The following is a 22,948-nucleotide window of genomic DNA, read 5'->3' as shown; positions in this document are numbered from 1 at the left end:
CCTAAGCAGCCAGGTATTCTCATCAAGGGGCAGCTTTTCAAAGGAATACGCGCGTACCCCCTGAAAACCTGCCCCAAGCTCCCCCTGCGCACGCCGAGCCTATGCTGCATAGGCTGCCGGCGCGCACAAAGCCCCCAGGACGCGCATAAGTCCTGGGGCTTTCCTTGTGGGGGGGGGGGGTGTCGGGGGCGTGTTGCAGTGGCGCGTCATCGGGGGGTTCTGGGGGCGGGGCCACAGGCATGGTTCCGGCCTGGGGGCGTGGCCAAGGCCTCCGAAACTGCTCCTGGGCCGGGGAATCGCGCGCCGGCAGCTGGCCGGTGCAGGCGTAACTTTTATAATAAAGGTAGGGTGTGGGGCGTTGCAAAGAAAGTTCCCTCCAAGGCCGCTCCAATTTCGGAGCGGCCTCGGAGGGAACGGAGGCAGGCTGCGCGGCTTGGCGCGCATAGGCTGCCGATTTTGCACAGCCTTGCGCTCGCCGACCACAGATTTTAAAAGATACGCGCGTATCTATTAAAATCCGGCGTACTCTTGTTTGCACCGTGTGCGCAAACAAAAGTATGCACGCACATACTTTTTTAAAATCTGCCCCCAACTGTTTTGAGGTTTGACATGGGAAGAGAGGGGTACTGGGCATGATCCAAACAGGAGGTCTTGTATACTCTTCTACCCAAGATAGTTGAATACTAAGAAGGAAAACAACAAAAGCTTACATTCAGAGATACTCTGACTGGCAACTGGGATATATTCTTAGCAGTTGGACAAAAATAACTAGGAAAAATGGATGAGGTGGTAGCCTCTTTCTGCCATCACCTATTAAGTTAATAAGCCAGCTGAATTTCTCTGAGCAAGTTTAGCGGGAAAGGGGTTATCTCTGGTAAGTGTGTGTCATTTCTCTTACCATGAGGGGGGCAGTCTAAGCCAAAAAGAAATAGACTCCTTTTGAGAGACAAGCCACTCACAGTCCACTGGACAAGTTCAGGGAAGAGGATAGCACTCCCAAAACAGACTAGTTAGTCCCAATATGATAATGAAGAATTACCTCTCACAGAGAAGAGAAAAATGTTGGAAAATGTTAAAAAAACAGATTTTACAGAGCAGAGGAAGCAAGTTCTTTACAGCAATTTGAAGAGAAACTAACTGGAGGCTGCTTTGATTTGGAACAAGATAGTAAGTTACATCACCAATTTGTGTGAATTTGTTGATGCTGCTTGTTAGTGGAGAAAGCAAGTCAACCACAAGAAGAAAAATGAAAAAGCAGAACAAAAAAAACACACTACAAAAGAACCCATCATAGCATTAACTGTTCCATGCGGCAACCAAAGTACTGTAGCATCAAAGCCACATGGGGTTATATTTTTTTTTTTTTTTTTTTTGGAGTTGCAGACCTGGTACTGAACATTGGCTATCACACTTCTAATTAGAAGTGAATCCAAAATTATAACCCAAAACCCAACCACAATCCACGTATTTTCTCATGGATATGGATTTTGGGACAACAATCTGAGATCATAGACGATCTGTTATAATCAGGATATTTACAAATGCAATGATTCTACCAAATTATTTAATCTGATCTTGGATCATGATCCAAATTCCATCTCCCATGTTCACTCTCCCTCCTTGGGGGTGAGGGGAGGAATTCCTAAATTACAATAGGGTCTTGATCTGCAGCTCAAAAACACAGTCATTTATCTAGCACTACACAGAACATAGAACAGAAACAGCTGTTTTTCATATGGCTAAGACCACATGCTCCAAAACAGGAATCTAGGTAAATTGAAATTCATCTGCTGAAAATAGTGTGTGGTAGAGGTAAAAAAAAAAAAAGGAAACAATGTTAGGAATTATTAGAAATGGCACGGAGAATAAAATGGTAAATGTCATAATGTCTCTCTATCACACCATGGTGTACTAGAGTACTGTTTGCAGTTTTGGCCGCTACATTTCAAATGAGATATAGTTGCATTGGAAAAGGTACAGAGAAGGGTGATCAAAATGATAAAGGAAATGCAACGGCTCCCCTATGAAGAAAGACTAAAGAAGCTGGGGCCGTTCAGCTTGGAGAAGAGACAGCTGAGAGGGATATGACAGAGGTATATAAAATCATGAGTGGAATAGAACAGGTAAATGTAAATTGGTTATTTACGCTTACAAAAATTACAAAAACTAGCAGGTACGCCATGAAGATAGTGAGTAAAACATTCAAAACAAACTGGAATTCAATGCCAGATGATGAAGTTAAAGCAGTTAGCATAGCTGGGTTTAAAAACGTTTTGGACAAGTTCTTGAAGGAGACATCCATAAATAGTTACTAACCAAGTACACTTGGAGAATAGTCCCTACTTATTGTGCAAAAGCAACATGGGATCTATTTACTCTCTGAAATCTTGTCAAGTACTTGTGACCTGGATTGGCCACTGTTGGAAACAGGATGGTGTGCTTAATGGACATCAGTCTGACCCCGTATGGCAATTCTTATGTTCCTATGAATACAGCTTCATCTAATATTACTATACAAAGAATGTATGATGTTTTACAAAGTAGCATTTACCATGATTAGGAAGGCCCTAATAGCATATCACTGCTGAAGAAATAGTTAAATTTATACTATTATGATTCAATGAATGCATTTTAACCTAAGTGGCTGGACTATTTGTAGGTTGTAATATGTATCACATCCTCCTAAGATTCGAGTTTTCTCCAGAACCAATATAGCTAACTAGAACTCTAACCTAGCCAACTACCAGTTAGTTCATTTAAAATGATATATATGTTCCTTGCCTTGCTTCTCAGCCTTTTCACCTATGATCAAGTATAAAACCAGAATCATGAGCTGAAAATGGTCCCTTCTTGGTCCTCCAGCTGAGGCTGAGAACCTGTACAACATGGGAGGGGGTTAACACTCTACCACCTGACCCCACTAGGGACATGAAAGTGTTCGGACCCTGACTAAACATACTAAACATTTCATAAAGAAGCAAATTGTGTGTCTACACACAGACATACACACACTCACACACACTTCATCTTGCAATCAAAATAGATCTATAATACTAAAACTAGCCACATAAAACTGTAGACAAACATTTACCAATTAAAAAACATGAAACTAAACATTCACATACTGTACCTAAATACAGCACTTATAATAAAAAAGTAATCTATAATACGCCTTTTCAATGAATGCTCAAGATACAAAACAAAGCACAAAATCAATACAATAAAATCAGCTCATAAAAAACAAAAATAGAACACTGATCAAAATGCCTAACATTCTAAAACAAATATGCAAATACAAACATACTAGTCAATCATGGCTTTAAATAACAATTCAGATGAAGTGTAAAATCAAAGCAATGTAAGAATAAGTTAGGGTTAAAAGATGTTTACAAACCTCCAATGAGCCACCTTTGTTTTTAGAAAGGTAAGTCCAAGACGTTGTACAAGTTTCACTCCTAGTTTACGGAGAAGGGTCTGGTTACTTTCTGACAGTTTGCAACTCTCCAAACACATGAATACAGTAGGAGCTGTAAAGGGAAATAGGTCTTTGATCAACATAAAATATCACTATGAATCTTTGGTATCTATTTGCTTTGCATTGTTTGGCTGAAGGATGCTATAATCTAAACATCGAGAATGCTTAGATTATAGCATCTAAACATCTGACAATAAACATCTGACAATAAACATATATTGGTAAAATAAACATCTGACAATGTTTATTTTACCAATATAATAAAAATGACATTTTTAAAAACTGTATAAAATCAAAATGTACCAGTATTATGCTTCAAATTATTTTAGTAAGTCTTATAATATTTATGATAAAGGGGATGAGACAGCTGAGAGGGGACATAATAGAAATTTATAAAATCATGAGTGGGGTGGAATGGGTAAACAAAGGACAGTTATTTACCCTTTAAAATAATATTAAAACAAGGGGACACTCCAAGAAACTAACAACCAATAGATTCAAAACAAATTGTAAAAAGTTTTTTTTCACAGCCATAGAATCTGTTGCCAGAGGACATAATCAAGGCAACTAGCATTGTAGATTTAAAAGATGTTTGGACAAGTTCCTGGAGGAAAAGTCCATAACATATTATTAGCCAGGCAGACTAAAAAAAAGTATTGCTATCCCTGGGGTGAATAACAGGAATAAGACTTACTTTATGGGATCTGCCAGGTGTTTGCGACCTGGACTAGACACTGTTTGAGATAGGACACTGGGCAGGATGGATCTTGGTCTGACCCAGCATAGCATTTCTTATGGCGCATATGTATGATTGCTTCAGTACCATAGACACAGGTCTATTGCCCCAACTCTGTAAGTCAGTGCCCTGAATCTCATTCAGCAAACAGCCCTCTGCCCACCATGTTGCCTTTTGCCTGGGGACAGGAGAGGGGTTGATGCAGACAAAGCAGCAGGCCCACAGCTCTCTATACTCCTGGACAGAGCTGGTTCTTTCATTTGGGAAACTGGGCAATCACCTAGAGCACAGCAGTTTTGGAGGTAGCAGCAGGAGCTTCTCTGCATGAGCACATAGGGCTCTGCTGGATGTTGCAAAATACAAAATAAATAAATTATTATTAGCCAAAGCTTGAATCTCAGGCAGAAGAGAGGCAGCTGCAACGAACAAGAGATTACCCTGGAGCAGACAAGAGCACAGAACAGATCAAGGAAGAGTCATTCTGCTCCCTAATCTAGGCCCTCTCCTGTCTTCCTGTTTTGCAGCAAAGGTTTGATGCAACAAGACAGAGCGAAGTAAAGAAGAGCTACTCTGCTCCCTATTCCAACCCTTCCATCCTGTTACTCCTTCTCTCCTGTCCTTCAGAGAACCCAAAGGAAGGCGGGTGAGGCTGATATGGGAAAAGATTCCATTTTTGTCTACATAATTCCATCTGTAATTTGTGATGAGGGGTTTTTTTGTGTGCTGTGTGTGACCAACATGAGATATTCTTCTAACATGTTTCTGTGTACTCCAGTTTGTTCTATTTTCCCAACAGAAGGTACCACTTAATAAATTTCAGTTTTAGCCTTCCTTTCCAAATAATATTTATGGTAGGTTATAGCATTTTTAGAATTCAGGTACATTAAGTCCCCTCCCCAAAGAGCTTACAAACTAAGTGGGTATCTGAGATAAAGGAAGATAAAGCAACTTGCTCAAGATCAGAAATGACATTGGGGCAAGAAGTTTCCCTGGTTCTCAATCCAGTACTCTATGTCACTCCTTATCCCTGCTGAGAAGAATACTAAGACTAATCTAGAGTCAAGTGTAATGTTTGCATTGCTGCCTTTTCATAGGTAGGATTGTTGCTGTTTGAGTTCTAGAAGTTAGTCCTGTTTTGGTATGGCAGGTTTGCTATATAGATTATGTGTAATTTTTTTTGCAGGATTTTATGTTACTTCAACTGCCTGATAATGGAAGGAGCTTATGTCATTATTACTGAAGTGACAAAATCTGAGTTTTTTCATATGGTGAGTAGTAAAAGGAAATATTGTAGTTCAGCCCCTCCAGAAAGACCAGCTTAAGCCAAAGTGATATGGATTTCTTTTAATTTGTAAATGCTATTTCTTGATATCTTTTGTAACCTACCCCAGAAATCAGATGACACATTCATCAGTCAATGTGATATGACTTCTGAAATATATTTGTATTAAGCATAGCTATACAAAGCAAAGTTTAATATTTAAAAGTATGGAGGTAATTTTCAAAACTGTACATTTTTGTTCAAAGACCACAGAAATTTTATTTGTGGACTTTTTATTAATTCTCAAAGGGAAAACATGAGTATGTTTAGGCAGTACTTTTAGGCAATTTTAAGGTGTGCAACTTTCATAAAGCCCTTTTATCTAGGTAAAGTAAACTAAATCAGTATTTACTATTTACCTATATAAATGGCATTTGAAAATTGTCCTCCCTGTGTCCAATTATATGCTTTTACAGAATTGTTCTTGGAGAAATGGTGGTGGGCTCATCATGAATGCTAAGTTTAATTATCAAAATCTTAGAGACGGGGTGGCCTGTTTGAAATGTAATAAGAGAATGACAAGGCTAAAGGTTTAGTTGAATACCCTTGCACCAAACCTGTTCCTGGGACTCAGCTGTTAAAGAATAAGGGGGTGTGGAGGAGACTGTGAAGGATGAAAGGGGGATGGAAATGAGGGGGTGAATGGCAGAAGGAGGGGACAGAGAGATAAGAGTAGCAGCTGTGTCTCTTTCCAGCTCCTCTCCTCCCCACATTGGTGTTTTTATCCCTCTTCGCCCCCCCTCCCAACACACACACACACACCCTGACAGCACCCCATGCCAGCAGCAGAGGCGGCACCAGCTCTTATACCGCCTGCCCTCAATCCCAAATCCTTTCCTCCCCAGTCATCTCTCCCACCCTCCTCTCAGCTAGAAAGAAAAGCTTCATTGGCCTTTTCTTCCCTCACAGAAATCAGCCTCTTTCCTTCCAAACCTCCCCAGCAAACCACCAGCATATTGGCCTCTTACTTCTCCAACCCTCCGCACTTTCCTGTCACTGATCTGTTCTCCCATTATTAGTGGCTCTGTGTCTCTCTCATATCATGTGTCTGAATACTGTGAGCACGGTGCTAGTCACCTCGCAGACCTTGATAGCTCACAGTGAGCAGAAACATGCAATGCCAGACAAGGACAGAGCTAATAACTATGGGAAGAGAGGCCAGTATTACAAGGGAGGGAAAGCAGAGGAGACAAGCTAGTATTGCTGTTACTGCAGAAGAGAAGCTGTAGAAAAGAAACTTGTAGCATGGTTCAGGGGGGCAGCAGTGGTGGCGGTAAAGGACTAGTTAATTATTGGGAAGGAAAGGTGATGCGATGATTAGCCCAGAAACTAGCAGCCTAGTATCAGGAGAGTCAAATCCAGGCCACTGACGATAGCTATGCTGTTGATGGCCATGTTGCTGAATATCCCCATCAAAATTGCTACCTAGGCAGATAACCTTATCCAGCTAAGTTTAGACCTTCATTGAGCAGGTCTAATTTATCCAGTTAACACAGATATCACTACTTATCCAGCTAAGTTAACCAGATAAAAGGACCCTTCCGATCCACTCACTACTTATCCAGCTGCTACTTAGCCAGATAAGTCCTACTTACCATGCTAAGTAGCATTTAAATATCAGCTCCAGAAAGTCTTCTGCCTATGCCAGCCACCTTCCCCTATCGGGTTGAACCCTCAGGTGCTGATAGCCGGTGAAGCATGAAAAATGGCAGAAACCCGCGATATAAAAAAAAAAGGAGCAAGGAGCCTGGAACACAGCAAGTCACTGGAACACATCAGGAATTCAGGAACAGGAAGGAGATCAGGCAGGAATGCAAAACGTAGAACCTGGAGATGAAGAAGTCTTCTCAACACAAGAACAGAGCCAGGAGTACAAGGACCAGAAATTAAGGTCAAGCTCTGGCAACTGGCTGAAAAGACTGTCTCAATATAAATATATGTCTATACAGAAAACAAAATGGCCACTGGGGGAAGCAAGGGGCACAGGACTGGGAGGATTGGCTAGACAGGATTGGCTAGACAGTCCAAACAGCTCACAGTGCCATCAGCATGGTGAAGGAGAATTCAGCAACAAATCCTTGCAAGCTAGGAATGAGGTTGTTTCTTATAATTTCATGGGAAAAGAGAAAATATGCAACAATTACTGCAGCCACAGAACCATGAAAGACTGGGGGTCGTGGTTATAATTAATTTCTGAATCTATTATGTTCCTGATTTATGGTTCCCAGTTACATTTAATTGAGTTTATGAAAGTTCTCTTTAATAGTTTTCCTGTATACTTGTGTTAATGTATTCTGCCTTGAGGCGACTTTTAATGTATTTCCGCCCTGGAGGCCACTGTTCAGTTCCTTGTAAACCGGTGCGTTATGTATTCTTTACAGGAACATCGGTATATTAAAATAAATAAATAAATAAATAAATAAATAAATAAATATTAGCCTTGTCAATTTGCTTCATAATTATCTTTTTTTAAATTTACTTGCCAGGCATAAGAGCTATACAATATATAACTATTAACTTTACATTCAAATCTCCTACCTCTCTCCCATGAGTCATCACTCTGCCTTCCTCTCTACCCACCCAAGATCTTAATGCCTTTCAAAAGGCAAGCATAGCAAAATTGCTTACCTTGTAATAGGTGTTATCCCAGGACAGCAGGATGTAGTCCTCACATATGGGTGACGTCACCGATGGAGCCCGAACGCAGGAAAAACTTCTGTCAAAGTTTCTATAAACTTTTGACTGGCAGCCTGAGGCTACTGAGCATGCCCAGCGTGCCATGATATTCTTTGCCACAGGGGTCTCACTCCAGTCTCGTATGTAGCAATAAGCTTTAGCAAAAAATAAAATAAAAAAATCTGAGACCCAACTCCGCGGGGTGGCGGGTGGGTTTCGTGAGGACTACATCCTGCTGTCCTGGGATAACACCTATTACAAGGTAAGCGATTTTGCTTTATCCCAGGACAAGCAGGATGCTAGTCCTCACATATGGGTGATTAGCAAGCTAGAGGCTGAGTCATTTGTATTGGGGCAACGGTTGAATGTTGTTGTTGAAATGAGTCAGCCGGAGTACAGCAGGTTGGATGTAGAAGGAGTTGGGGTTAAACTGGAAACAAGTTCTTTAAGACTGATTGTCCGTAAGCGGAATCTTGTCTTCTTTATCTAGGCAGTAGTGAGCTGCAAAGGTGTGAAGAGAACTCAATGTTGCTGCTTTACATATGTCAAGGATTGGCACTGAACGATAGTGTGCTACTGAAGTTGACATTGCCCTTACTGAATGTGCCTTTACTCGCTCTTGGAGAGGAAGGCCTGCTTTTTCATAGCAAAACTGTATGCAATCTGCTAGCCAATTGGATAGAGTATGTTTACCCACTGCTTTACCCGGTTTGTTTGGGTCATATGAGACAAAAAGTTGTTTAGATTTCCTGTGGACTGCTATGCGATTTATGTAGAAAGACAACACACGTTTACAGTCCAAGGTGTGTAAGGATCGTTCCCCTTAGTGAGAATGAGGCCTTGGAAAGAATGCGGGTAAAACTATGGTTTGGTTCAAGTGGAATTCCGTAACTATCTTGGGTAGGAATTTTGGATGAGTACGGAGAACCACTCTGTCATGTAAGAACTTCGTATAAGGTTCGTATGTGTCAAGTGCTTGTAACTCACTAATCCTTCTAGCTGATGTAATGGCTACGAGGAAGATAGTTTTCCATGTGAGAAATTTAAGGTCACAGGAATCTATTAGTTCAAAAGGGGAACACATTAATTTAGTTAAGACCAGATTCAGACCATGACAGGGGGCCGAATTGGTGGTTTAAGTTGAGTTAAACCTCTCATGAACCTGGTAACAAGAGGTTGTGTGGATATTGGTGCATCTCCCATTTTGTTATGGTAAGCAGAGATTGTACTTAAGTGTACTCTTAAAGATGAAGTCTGGAGACCAGATTCTGAAAGATAGTATAAATAGTCTAGAAGAGAAGTAGTGGGGCAGGTGAAAGGATCAATACTCTTTTGCCTGCACCACAGAGTGAATCTCTTCCATTTGGAAGAGTAATTCTTTCGTGTGGAAGGTTTACGTGAAGCTATAAGCACTTGGGATACCTTGGTTGAAAGATTGAATGGTTGTAATATCATGCTTTCAACATCCATGCAGTTAGAGATAGGGATTGAAGATTGGGATGGCGCAATCGAACTTGGTTTTGAGTGATAAGAGTGGGAGCTACTCCCAGGCGAATGGGATCCCTGACTGAGAGGTCCAGAAGTGTGGGAAACCATACTTGTCGAGGCCAATACGGGGCTATGAGTATTATGGACCCCTTGTCTTGTTGTAGTTTCACTAGAGTTTTTGTTATAAGCGGTATCGGTGGATACACGTATAGAAGGCCTGAGTTCCAAAGGTGAGCAAAAGCGTCCTTGGTTGGATGCTGTTTCTGCTGGTGTAGAGAACAGAAATTGTCCACTTTGTGATTCTGATGTGACACAAAAAGGTCTATCGTTGGTTGACCCCAACACTGAAAGATCCTGGTCGCTACTGAGGGATCCAGGGACCATTCGTGAGGTTAGAACTGACGACTGAGTCGATCTGCCACTACATTGTGAATGCCTGCCAGATAAGTGGCCCGGAGGAACATTGAGTGGTTCAGGGCCCATCCCCAAATCTGTGCAGCCTCTTGACAAAGGAGATACGAGCCCGTACCTCCTTGTTTGTTGATGTACCACATGGCAACTGTGTTGTCCATTTGGATTAGAATAGTTTTGTGTGAAAGGTAGTCCTTGAAAGCATTCAGGGCATAACGTATAGCTCGAAGTTCTAGGAAATTGATTTGAAATGTTGCTTCAAGTTTTGTCCATGTCCCTTGAGTTTGGAGATGGTCCATGTGAGCTCCCCAACCCAGGGTGGGTGCATCTGTAGTTAACGTTATCTGTGGGACTGGTTGCTGGAAGGGTTGTCCCTTGCGCAAATTGTCCTTGTTCATCCACCAAAGGAGAGATGAACGAAGTTGTTGTGTAATTTGAATTGGAGAGTGAAAAGGTTGAATGGCTTGAATCCATTGTGATTTTAAAGTCCATTGGGTTATTCTCATGGCAAGTCTTGCCATAGGAGTGATATGAACTGTGGAAGCCATGTGGCCTAATAACGTTAGAAAGTGGTGAGCTGTTACTTGTTTCCTTGAGTGTAACGACTTTGCCAAGAGGGACAGCGTTTCTGCTCGATTGTCCAGTAGAAAGGCTTTTGCGAGGATAGTGTTTAACTCTGCTCCTATGAACTGGAGAAGATGAGAAGGAGTCAGATGGGACTTTGGATAATTGACTAGAAATCCCATGTTGTGAAGCAAGCAATTGTGTGATTTAGAGAAGTTAGAGTTCCTTCTTGAGATTGACTTCTTATGAGCCAATCGTCTAGATATGGGAAAACATGAACACCTTGTTTGTGCAAATGTGCTGCTATTACTGCCAGACATTTGATGAATACTCTGGGAGCAGAGGTAAGGCCGAATGGTAGAACTCTGTATTGGAAATGTTGACTGCCTACCATGAAGCGCAGATACTTGCGATGAGGGGGAAATATTGGAATATGAGCATAAGCATCTTGAAGGTCCAGAGAACAAAGCCAATCTCCTTTTTGAAGGAGTGGGAGCATTATGCCTAAGGATAATGCTCCATCCTGAGCTTTTCTTTTTTTAGAAATTTGTTGAGATTTCTGAGGTCCAGTATGGGACGAAGGCCTCTGGTTTTCTTTGGAATGAGGAAATAACGGGAGTAGAATCCTCTGCCCTGCTGGGCCCGGGGTACTCTCTCGACGGCCCTGGTGCTCAGAAGGGTAGATAATTCTATTTGAAGTTGAAGAATGTGATCTTCGCTGATATGAGAAGGTTTTGGTGGAAAATCTGGAGGGGTTGAAATGAAATTGAGGTGGTATCCTTTGTGGATAATGGATAGGACCTATTGGTCCGATGTTATTGACGTCCAATTGATGTAAAATTTGGACAGTCTGCCCCCTACTGGTAGTGTTGGGTAAGGGTTGGCATATGGGCCTTGTTCCCCAGGTGTAATCTCAAAAACCAGTAGCAGGTCCAGTTTGAGGGGCTGGTGCTGATCTTGCTGCCCTCTGTTGTCGTTGCTGAGGCCTTTGCTGAGATCTAGGAGGTCTCGGCCTAGATGCGGGGGATAGTATTTACGCTGCCTGTAAAAAGGCCTTCTGGTATCCCGACGTGATGGTCGTCTGGCAGAATGTGTAGAAGGGTCATGTGGTAGTGAAGATAACTGCCACAGTGTTTCAGTATGTTCCCTTAACTGGGAAACAGCATCCTGTACTTTAGAACCGAACAGATTATCGACCAGGCAGGCAAGATCAACCAGCTTGTCCTGTACTTCTGGTCTTAAATCGGATGCTTTAAGCCAGGCCCAGTGTCTTACAGCGATGCCCGATGCAGCCACTCGTGAGGCTGTGTCGTAGCTGTCATAGGCGGCTCGTACTTCATGTTCCCCGCATTAAAGCCCTTATTTATAACAGCTTGTGCAGCTTCTTGATACTGTGAAGGCAAAGATGGCACAAACTCTTCCATTTGCTTCCACAAGTTTCTGTGGTATTGTGCCATATATAAATGGTATGCTGATATTTTTGAATTCAGCATTGCTCCTTGGTACACTTTTTGGCCCAGTTGGTCAAGGAACCTATTAACTTTCCCTGAAGGGATTGAGGAATGGGCCCTTGTCCTTCTAAATTTCTTTTGAGCCGATTCCACTACCACAGAGTGGTGAGGAAGCTGTGTTTTTTGGTATGCAGAGGAAGGTTGTACTAAATAAGTTGACTCTATGCGTTTGTTTACTGCAGGGACTGAGCAGGGGTGCTCCCAAAGGCGTTGCTGCAGTTGTAAAAGAATGTCGTGAACAGGTATGGCGAGAGTGTGCTTAGGGGGGATCAACAAATTGAAGCACTTCTAGAGTTTGTTGTCTGCTATCTTGTTCAGTGTGTAACTGAAAAGGAATGGAATCTGCCATTTCCTGAACAAATGATTGGAATGTAAAATCTTCTGGAGGTGACTGCTTTGTAGCAGGAGGCGGAGATGGATCTGACATAAAATCCTCTGATGAGGGTTCAGAATCCGTGTCAGACCAGGAATCATATTGAGTTGGTTGATGAGGTGGTGTTGCTTGTTGAGCAGGATGCACCCCAGAAGGTCCTGGTAAAGGTTCATCTGATGAGAAATGTTCAGCTTGCACCTCTTCTGGACAAGTTGGTAAGGAAGATAGCAAGTCAGTATATCTTTTGGTGACAATGTCATGTAAAGATCTCTCTTCAGAAATTGGTCTTTTTGGCATCAATGATTTCTTCTTAGTGGATGACTTAGGGTGAATTACCTTCTTGGCAAGGTGTGGTATGGTAGGAGCCGTAGTGTAGAGAGGTAGTGATTGTGACATCGATGAAATCGATGGTGTTGAGGAAAGAAGAAATGAAAATTCTGAAATTTGTATTCCAGAAGGGCCTGGCATCGATATATTATCTATTATCGAGGTAGGCCTCAAAAATATCGATGTAGGCATCGAAGAAGTGTTAGGCATCGATGTTGGTTGTATCATCGGTGTTATTGATGATATAGTATCGAGAGATCGCATCGGCGGCCCCGCCGGCATCGACGATGACGTCGGCATCGGTGTGTCCACCGGCATCGGCGATGGTGCCGGAAGTTGTTTTTGCAATGCCTCTAGTACTAGTTTTTGGATGAGGGTTGTCAAATCCAGCGTAGTTGTCATCGATGACGATGTCGATGCTGAAGTCGAGGGTAACGAAGATACCGAGGTATGGGGGATTTCGACAACTTTAGGCCGCTTTGCTACCGGTTCTATCGATGACGGAATAGATTGGGAGTCCGACGATTGACGGTGCCTATGCTTATGTTTTGCTTCGATTCTGACACTGACCTGATCGATGCCGAAGAAGGTGCCGGTGAAGCTGCATCCCCAGAACCCTCGATATGTCTCTTCTTGAGCAGGAGTTTTTTAGTTACCCCTGCGGGTGAAGACTTAGTTGAAGTCTATGGCGATGGTAACAGCTGAAGTTTGAATATCTGAGCCATCTTCTCCTGCCTGAGTTTTCGACCCTTTGGGGTCATTTCTTGACATTGAGAGAATGAAGATATTTCATGCTTCTCTCCTAGGCAGATCACACATTGAGAATGTGGATCTGTGACGGACATGGTCCGGTTACAAGAACATTTCTTGAAACCGGAGGCCATGTTGGAATAGACAGCCGATGAGAAGTCTGAGAAAAATTATATCCAAATTTAGTTGAGAATTCGAATAATTTGTCACCGTCTGGTGTCAAATGAGAAATGAGACCCGATGTGGGAAAAAGTTTTGATTTTTAAATGACTTTTTTAGTCAAAGTTGGGAGAAAACTCACAGGGCTCCGACGACCGCTGTGCTAATGGCAGCGCGGAAAAACGAAGACTGGAGTGAGACCCCTGTGGCAAAGAATATCATGGCACACTGGGCATGCTCAGTAGCCTCAGGCTGCCCAGTCAAACGTTTATAGAAACCTTGACAGAAGTTTTTCCCGCGTTCAGGCTCTGTCGGTGACGTCACCCATATGTGAGGACTAGCATCCTGCTTGTCCTGGGATAATTAATCTTACAGAGAAAGGAAATCAATACTAGATATTTTGTTGAATGTCAGGCACTCTGATTATGATGTAGTAGCAAAAGATCAATTTACTGTACTGGTGTTAACTTGTTTTATTTTGATTTGTTTTAAATTGTTTTATTGTATTTATGACAGATTGAGTTTAGTGATATTTTGTATGTTGTCTTATGTTTACATTTTTATGAATGACAAATTGTAAACTGCCAAACCCTTAGGGATATGAACACCTCCCGGTGAAACCAGGGAAAAATCAAAAAGGTTACAGCATTAAGTATCTCTTTAAAAGCAAGGACCATAAGATTCAGCATCCAATGAAGATTCCTACTTACTGTTTAACCCACAGGACAACCAGAAGACACCTAGGCAATCATTTTGGGAAGGTGGAAGACAGGATTATGGCAGGATCACAAAACCCCAGGCAAGGGTGCCTTTGCCAGCACTTGCCCTCCCTCCCCACTTCCTAGCACTTACCCTACCTGGCTGGCTGTATGGATCCCATGGCACACCCCTAAATTGAGGCAGGCTGGGTCACCACTGGACAGCCCAGGGAAAGCACAGGCACATTCGGGGGTTGTGGTGGTAGAAAGTGGCTCCCCCCTCTTTCTTCCATCCTTCGGCAACCCCCCCACCCCAAAGCTTGGACCATTTTGCCTATGCATATTGACATCCCTGGTGAAAGGGGCTGAAGAGAAAACAGAGACAATAATTAAACCAATAAATTAAACTTTCAAAACATTAGCCTTACCATATGGCAAACAGTCTTCTCTTTTTCCATGTTTAAAGATTTGAGCCTATAAGAGAAAAACAGTTTTAAATTATGAAACCAATTGGCCAGCATGAAAATAAAATGAAGCTGCTTACTTGCAACAGCTGTTCTCTGAGGCCAGCGGGATACATAGTCCTCACACATGGGTGATGTCAGCTATACATTAAAATTGCTCTGAGCATGTGCAGGAGTAGTGGGCAGACAGGGCCCAACGAAGTTCAGTATAAAACTATAGATATATAAAAACCAACTCAAAGGGGAAGCGAGTGGAATTATGAAGTCTATGTATTCTGCTATCCTTTGAGAACACCCAGTACAGGTAAGGAACTTCCCTTTCTCCAAGGACAAGTGAGATATAAGGGTCCTCGCAAATTGCTTTGAAATAAAAGGGAAAATACAACATTGCCAATAAACAATGTGTTTTTGTTAGCAATGGGCCATTTTATTTTTATTTATTTATTTTTTTAGGCAACCTGAAAATAAGATCAAGCAGCCCTAGAAGGGGCTGGAATTGGATTCTAAACCCCAAATAAGCCATGCAAGACAACCTAACTAAACCTATTGTCATGATGGGTATTCCTAACCAAACAATGAGATATGAATGCTTGGATAGATTTGCAAAGTTGTGACTACAGTTTCCTTTCATGGAGGTTGACCTCATGTAGTCAGACACTGCTATAGCTCTGACACTATGAGCTGCTCAGCTCTCCAAGGAGCCTAACATATAGATCTCATCATACTGTGTAGACAGAAGTATTCGTAATCAAAAATAGATCTTCTCCTTCAAGTATATCACTTCTGTTCATATATCATTTATGCACATAACGACCAAACTCAGCCTTCCTCCATGGTTAAACTGAACACAAAGCCTCATTTTCAACCCTGTTCAGTTTAACCATGGAGGAAGGCAGAGTTTGGTCATTATGTATATAACTAATATATGAAGAGATGTGATACGCTCAAGAGAGCAGATCTATATGTTAGACTCCTTGGAGAACTGTTTTGCTACACTTTGAAATCATCAGACACTATCACTTTGAGCTCTTTCTACTGGTCATTGCACATCAGCTCTTCACCTCCCAATGTGTACCAATCCCTCAAATTTTCTGCACCCTAAATGACTGACTCTGAACTTTTATATGGACAATTTCCTAAAGGAGCAGGAACCAAATCTTTCTCAGTCAATAAGGGGCTATGATATATGTGCTCCCCATCCCAGATTGAATGGTAATTTGAGAAGGTGGAATTTGGAAAGCCACCCCTTGGCCAAATTCTCCTGATCTAGCCATCAGGACATTGAGTTCCTGAGTTGCTGAGTGATTTGGACATGGTCTAGAAGATTTAGTGTACCTCATGTCCCATGAGATCTTAGGGTCCCATTGAGTTTATCTCATGTGAAGATGTACCAAGGACTTGACATGTGTTGCTGATGCCATGAGGCCTAACATCCTCAATATGTCCCATGCTGGTGTCTGCTGATATTTCTTTATTCCTTCCACTATGGACACCAAGTTGGTTATCCTTTCTTTTGGAAAGAATACTTGTACCAGAATTATGTTTAGCTGAGCTCATATTAAATCCAATAAAGATAACAAGCTTATTTGGGATTTTAAGTAGTTTATGATAAACTTTTGTAACTCCAACACCCAAATGGTTTGGTTCACTGAGATGTTGCCTTGATCAACCAATCACCATAGCACTCCTATTACGCAAGCTGTGCTACACCACACCTAAATATTTCAGAAATATGCATGGTGGTGACACCAGGCCAAATGGCAGAACAAAATAGTGGATGTGGGATATCCCTATTACAAATCTGAGATATTTCCTGTGACCTGGAAAATAATGTGGGTATAGGCAAACTTTAAATCCTGGGAACATATCCAGTTTCCTTTTTCCCAGGAAAGGTATTAAGGTATCTAGTGAAAAAAATTCTGAACTTTGGTCACATGTTGGGGACTACTGGTGGCTGAACCATGAGCCCTTGGAGACTGTTGCATACCCCCAGATTTTCCTGAGGGTGAGCAGTCCTCTCAGTGGTGTTTCTTGGGAGGATATATAGCCATAGCCAGTATCCCTCTGCTCCTGGTATTGTGCATTAATGGGGATCAATGTCAATGTATCAAATATGAATCATCCAATGGCAGTACCAATGAAGCAGAATCCCTTGCTTCCATTAAGTGGGAGGAGTTTGATAAAGGGAAAGAGAGAGACCATCTAAGTCAAGCTTTGGTAAGGGCCAGATGTTCCTTTGATATCAATACACCGCCAGCATCTAGTACAGTTCTGCGGTTTTTTTTTTATGTCAAATCCTCTGATGCCAATGAGCCAGTTTTACTCAATGCAAAGTGCTTCTCCTTGATTCTAAATAGGTCAGACAGCTTCAGAGTCATTTTACAACAAGAGCTCAAGCAGAGATGCAAAGTCTGTCTCCAAGGCAAAATCACTCAGAAATTCGTGCAGATCTATGATCAACATTGTGCATCTGCACTGGAGCCACTTGCTGAAGACACTGCCCTTTATTTCCTTTTAGGATATCTGCAAAAAAAAAAAAAAAAAAAAAAAAAAAAAACTGCCAAAGCAAAATCAAAAGAATCAAAGGTGGTAAAGAAAAAAAAATAGATTGACTAAGTTCTCTGGGCCACTGAAAAACATTGAAAGTGTTCTCACTAGTCACTAAAAAGGAAAAGGACTGACACTTGGAGGCACCCGCAATTGAAACAACAATTTTTAAATTAAAGACAAATATTTGTCTTCCTCCACGGAGTTGACCAGAAATATAACCATTGACTCCACAGATAAAATAGAACTGGGAGGGGCCCTATGCACCCTCCACTGATAGAGGCACTTCTCAATTTGCTCAATATTGCAGTTTTAAAAGTGTAGAGATTGAGAAAAGCTGGGCTCCATCAGCTGACCTCAACTGTGTGCAAGTGTTGGGGTTCTCAGTAAAGAGACTATTGCATCCTGCATCTCCTCAGATAACAGTTCTCCAGTAATACTTCTCTTCCTGTTAAGGCTGCATTAGCAGTAACAGAAACCATTGTTTTGTGGCTACAAATATTTATTGCCTAATGGATAACTGTATTCAGTAAAATAAGCGCATTCCTGACTGAATGGCAGAAGAGACTGATAAGCTACACCAATGGTATTGATTTTAATAGCTAGATCCCTCCATACTACGTTTGCAATTACTCTTAGAGCTTCCAGGTATTTCAGTCCCAAATCCCCCTCCTTCTTATTTGCTTAGCTTGCCCTCCCTTCCTCTCCTCCTAAAACAGGAGCTTTTTTTTCTTCTATCATTTCCATCTTCTCCAACACCCACACCCTACTAAATGTCAGAGAATGACACTACCCAAAGACTTTTCTCTTCCACTTTTCATAATTAATTGACTGTACAGGGCTTCCCACATTTTTCAGCTTTTAAAAAATAAGCTTATGATGGAGGGGATGGCTATGGCAAGATGCCCAACCCTACAGTCACTCTCCCATACTGTAAAAAACAGACACTGCTCTGCACTTGAACTTTCATACTCTTCATCAGGAAAAAAAGGCATTTTCAGGTTAGGATTTTTTTTTTTTGGAGGAGAGGGAAATGGTCTTTATCTCTATTTTTCATCTCTGTGGTATTTGATTCCTGCACTTCCCCAGATGATCCTAGGATCCCTCACCAGATCAAAGGCTAAAGTAGCACTTCCTTTGAGGCATGACCCCCAGTGCCACTCTCATTGGTCAGTAAGAACTGCCACAATAGCAGCAATTATCTTCTCAGCTTCCCCAGATCTCAGTGCACCACTTCTGTGGCGCACACAACACCCAGATTCCCCACAGTGCTGCGACCTGAGATAAGCGTTTAAAAAGGTAATTTGTATTTACAGGTTTTTAACTAATTAGTTCTCCAGATAGATTGAACCAACTTCTGGTGATATTTCTGTTAGAATTAAGGGGAAAGGATGGTCAAAAAGGAGGAAATCATACCACAGAGATGAGCATGTATGCAAACAGCAACGAGTTAGGTGAAATACTGACTTCAAATTCTACCATGAATTCTCTACATGACTTTGAGCAGGTCATTATCTTCCTGTGCTAGCTTTTCTGGTTTTCTGTGACAGCCCATGTATAGATTATGGGGTAAGGGTTAGAAAACTCTATAGCAAAATTAGAGAGATTCTGCAGCACATTTACATAAAGAAATATATATTTAAAGATATTTTTATTGAAAATTTTTCAATTTTGTTCTTTCCTTGTTTCCACTTTATTTACATTTATTGAAACTTAACATTTTATTTTTCAAGAATCCTTGAAAAAATTAAAGCACATTACCACAGAATTAATATTTTGGATATTGTAAACATACAAGAAGAGGAGAAAAATAATTATATGCACTTGCATAAACCTCATACTTGAAGGGGACCAAATTAAAAAAAAAAAGAGAGAGAGATATGGACTACAACTCAAAAGAAACATAACAGGGCTGATTGTAATAAAACCTGCACCAAAATTGGTGCTATTTGTTTACACCAATTTTTGTTGGTATGCACAGTAAAAACAGGCAGCCCTGCAGGATGTAATAAAATAATGGCATGCAAATGAGACCCACACTAAAAATCAGCACTAGGTTAAAAAGAAATGCAGAAACCCACACTAAATCCCCAAGGCAAAAACCCACAGGAAAAACAGGAGCTAAAAATCAGTGCTAATGATGGGTCATCATACTGATTACTCTTTCATTGATCAAAATGCAGCAGATTTATTGGCATGGCTTATTCTCAGGTACAGCATTCAAATATGCAGCAGAATTAATTACATTTGACACAGCTTATGTATCTCAGACATGTTAACTTTTACTCCTGTCCTGATCCAGGTACTAAAAATCCCATGTAAAAAGACACGCACTAACAGTTCTCCCTCCTAACGCCGCCCTTTGTATTGCCCAGTAGAGTTGCTTACCTCTAACAGGTGTTCTCAGAGGACAGCAGGATGTTAGCCCTCACACATGGGTGACATCATCAAATGGAGCCTGGCATGGATAACTTATGTCAAAGTTTCTAGAACTTTGACATGGCCTCACTGAGCATCCCAGCATGCGTCCAAGCGGAGTCCCCTTCAGTCTTATAAAACAGAATACAAGGATTAAAAAAAAAAAAAAAAAAGAGGAAACCCACTTAGTGAAAACCCAACTCCGAGGGTGGCGGGCGGGTTTCGTGAGGACTAACATACTGCTGTCCTCGGAGAACACCTGTTACAGGTAAGTAACTCTGCTTTCTCAGAGGACAAGCAGGATGGTAGACCACACACTCTGGGTACTATACACTCCAAAAGTGATAAATTCACTAACTTCAACAGTGGGACAGAAAATAGAAAAGAATTCAGCAACAGAAATGGACATGGATCCAGTAGGAGTGTGAAGATTTTAAAGAAAATGTAGGCCCAATTCACTACTAGCAACCTTCTCAAAGGTGGACCATACTTCCCTCTCTGACCTACTCTCCACTGATATAAACAAATCCCCAGTGTCAGACAAAATCAATGATTCTAGCAATCTTTCCATCACAATGTTGTGCAAAAGTCTCATAATCAACCAAAACAAAATAATCAAAATAGCCCTCCAGAAAGAAAAGGGCTATTTAAAAAACAACTCGACGGAAGGAACCAATAATAAGCTTAAGGGAAAAGAAAAAAGAAAAAGGAACAGGTAAGCCCACCCTCGGAAGCCCTGACATCACTCTAGGCGCCCCAGTCTCTTTTAAAGGGCTGGGACGGCACCAGGCTTACCCCTTTTCGCTTCGCCTCCGTCCTGCGCTCCTCCCTCGGCTCGGGTCGGCCCTCCCCGCGCGGTCGGCGTCGGCCCATCGGGGTCAGGGGAGGTGGACCCGGGATAAGCCTCCCGCGAGGCTGCCAAGGCGGCCCCTCCAGAAAGAAAAGGGCTATTTAAAAAACAATCTGACAGAAGGAACCAAAAATAAGCTTAAGGGAAAAGAAAAAAGAAAATGGAACTGGTAAGCCCGCCCTCGGAAGCCCTGACATCACTCTAGGCGCCCCAGTCCCCTTTAAAAGGCTGGGACGGCACCAGGCATCGCGCGACAAAGGGGCCTGCCCCTTTGTGTGCTCCTTCGTGCGCTCCAGAACGTAAAACTAGAAGCCACCCTTTCTGCTAGCTACCGGAATTCCACCCACACCTTTCCCAAGCTCTCCTACAAATGGAAGCACACTCTATTACACATCCTGCCAAAAATCACTAAATCCCTAATTGACGGACAATCACCACACTCCCTCAAGCAGATGTACTTCCAACCATCACTCTCAAACAGCTTCTCACCCTCTAATTCCAGGGCACCGCGAAATGATCTCCATCAGTCTAATGTATCTCTTTTCCATCTCCCAGCTCTCCTGCACTCAGATCCCACCAAGGTACTTAGAGCCCTGCACCCTGCATTCGTCTACTTCAACCTCTTCCAACGCTCACGCAGTCTCCTGCAGCATTCATCCAACCTCCTGCAGCATCATTCATCCACCCTTCCATACAGCAATTGACTGTAACCACTCCAACAGACGCTCTCCAGAGTGCGACGTAAGACCAAAGCTATATTTAAACAATAGAATCACCACTCAGACTCAAAAATCATGATACAAACGTTCCCCATCCCCATTAATAATCACCCCTACTTCAACAGGGGCAAACTTCCAACTCCTACTTACAAGTGCCCAAAAAGATCACTTATCCCTATCATGACCACCCCGCTCACTCAGTTCCTGGGTCTCCCTCTAATCTCTCTCACGCTTCTCAACGCACAATCCCTCACTAAAAAAAACCCACATTCTCAACGACTACCTGTTGGATTCCCAACCCGATATCTGTGCCATCACAGAAACGTGGTTGAAAAACACAGATATAGCTCTAACAAACCAACTGCCGCTACAACTATATGATATCTTCTCATTACCCAGACTTAAAAAAACAGGGGGGGGAGGGGGCAGATTACTGTTAGCAGCAAAGAAAGAACTTAGACTATCTCCTCAAACCTTGAATTCGGCTACCAAGCTAGAACTTGGACTTCAAATCTAACCAATTACAAATCTGCCTAATCTATGCCCCCTCAGGGCTTATAGAGTCTGATCCTTCTCCTCTCATTGAAATCATAGCCAAACACATTAATACTGATTCCCCCGCTATTATATTAGGAGATTTTAACATCCACGTGGATTCTTCCACTCCAACACCTAACTGCGAAGCCCTCCTATCTTCCTTCATGGCCATGGGTTTCAAACAAATTATAAATAAACCCACTCATAAAGCGGGCCACACACTGGAACTCATTTTCACAAATGAATCCTTCTTGCCTACGGCCCCCCCCCCCTCCTGTACCCCAGTCCCCTGGTCAGACCATTCGTTGATCTATACCGAATTATCTATAAAGAAAAAATTGACTCCCCACATCTCCAAAACAACAATCCACTTCAGAAAACCATGCTCCAGAGACGACATCGACTCCCGCTTCTCCACGGAGCTACCTAACTTGAATCTCTCCGATGCTGACTCTGCTATGACCTCATGGCTCAACATCACGAACTCCATAGCAAATAAAATATGTCCCATGACAACTAAGGAAATCAACCCGGCTCTACTCAACAAAAAACCTTGGTTCTCAGCAGAACTCAAGAAGCTCAAATAAGACCTACGACACAAGGAACTACATTAGCGCAAGGATCCCACACCCACTTCACAGGCCACGTACAAAGCCTCCATGAACCACTACAGGACCACAATTTTACGCACCAAGAAAGACTTCTTCGCCAAAAAATCCATAGCTTTCTCTATGACCCAAAGGCTCTATTTTCTTATGTCTCAGTACTCACTAAACCGATCCCACCAACCATCCCAGAAGAAGAAACCCAAAATAAATCCACGGAATTGGCTATATTTTTTGGAAAAAAATCAACAACTTACTAGCACCACTGATCACGTCAGCCAACCAACCTCCTCCTGTATACAACCCACCCCTATCTACC

General features: G+C 42.2%; 1 protein-coding gene across 3 annotated transcripts in view; it reads right to left on the bottom strand.

Annotated features, from left to right (window-relative positions):
- The window catches only part of TBCD (tubulin folding cofactor D), a 974,871-nt gene that overhangs the window by 806,718 nt on the left and 145,205 nt on the right, over positions 1-22,948 (bottom strand). For all 3 annotated transcript variants that reach the window (XM_029600281.1, XM_029600283.1, XM_029600282.1), the window contains exons 9-10: positions 14,918-14,963; positions 3,395-3,527 (exon numbers count right to left, since the gene is read on the bottom strand). In XM_029600281.1, coding sequence (XP_029456141.1) covers positions 3,395-3,527; positions 14,918-14,963 — 179 coding nt within the window. The remainder of the gene's footprint in view (positions 1-3,394; positions 3,528-14,917; positions 14,964-22,948) is intronic.

Source organism: Rhinatrema bivittatum, chromosome 4 (assembly GCF_901001135.1).
Source record: "Rhinatrema bivittatum chromosome 4, aRhiBiv1.1, whole genome shotgun sequence".
In the NCBI taxonomy this organism is placed as follows: Eukaryota; Metazoa; Chordata; class Amphibia; order Gymnophiona; family Rhinatrematidae; genus Rhinatrema; species Rhinatrema bivittatum.
The sequence above is the reverse complement of the archived record's forward strand: the minus strand, read 5'-3'. Positions and strand labels throughout refer to the sequence as shown.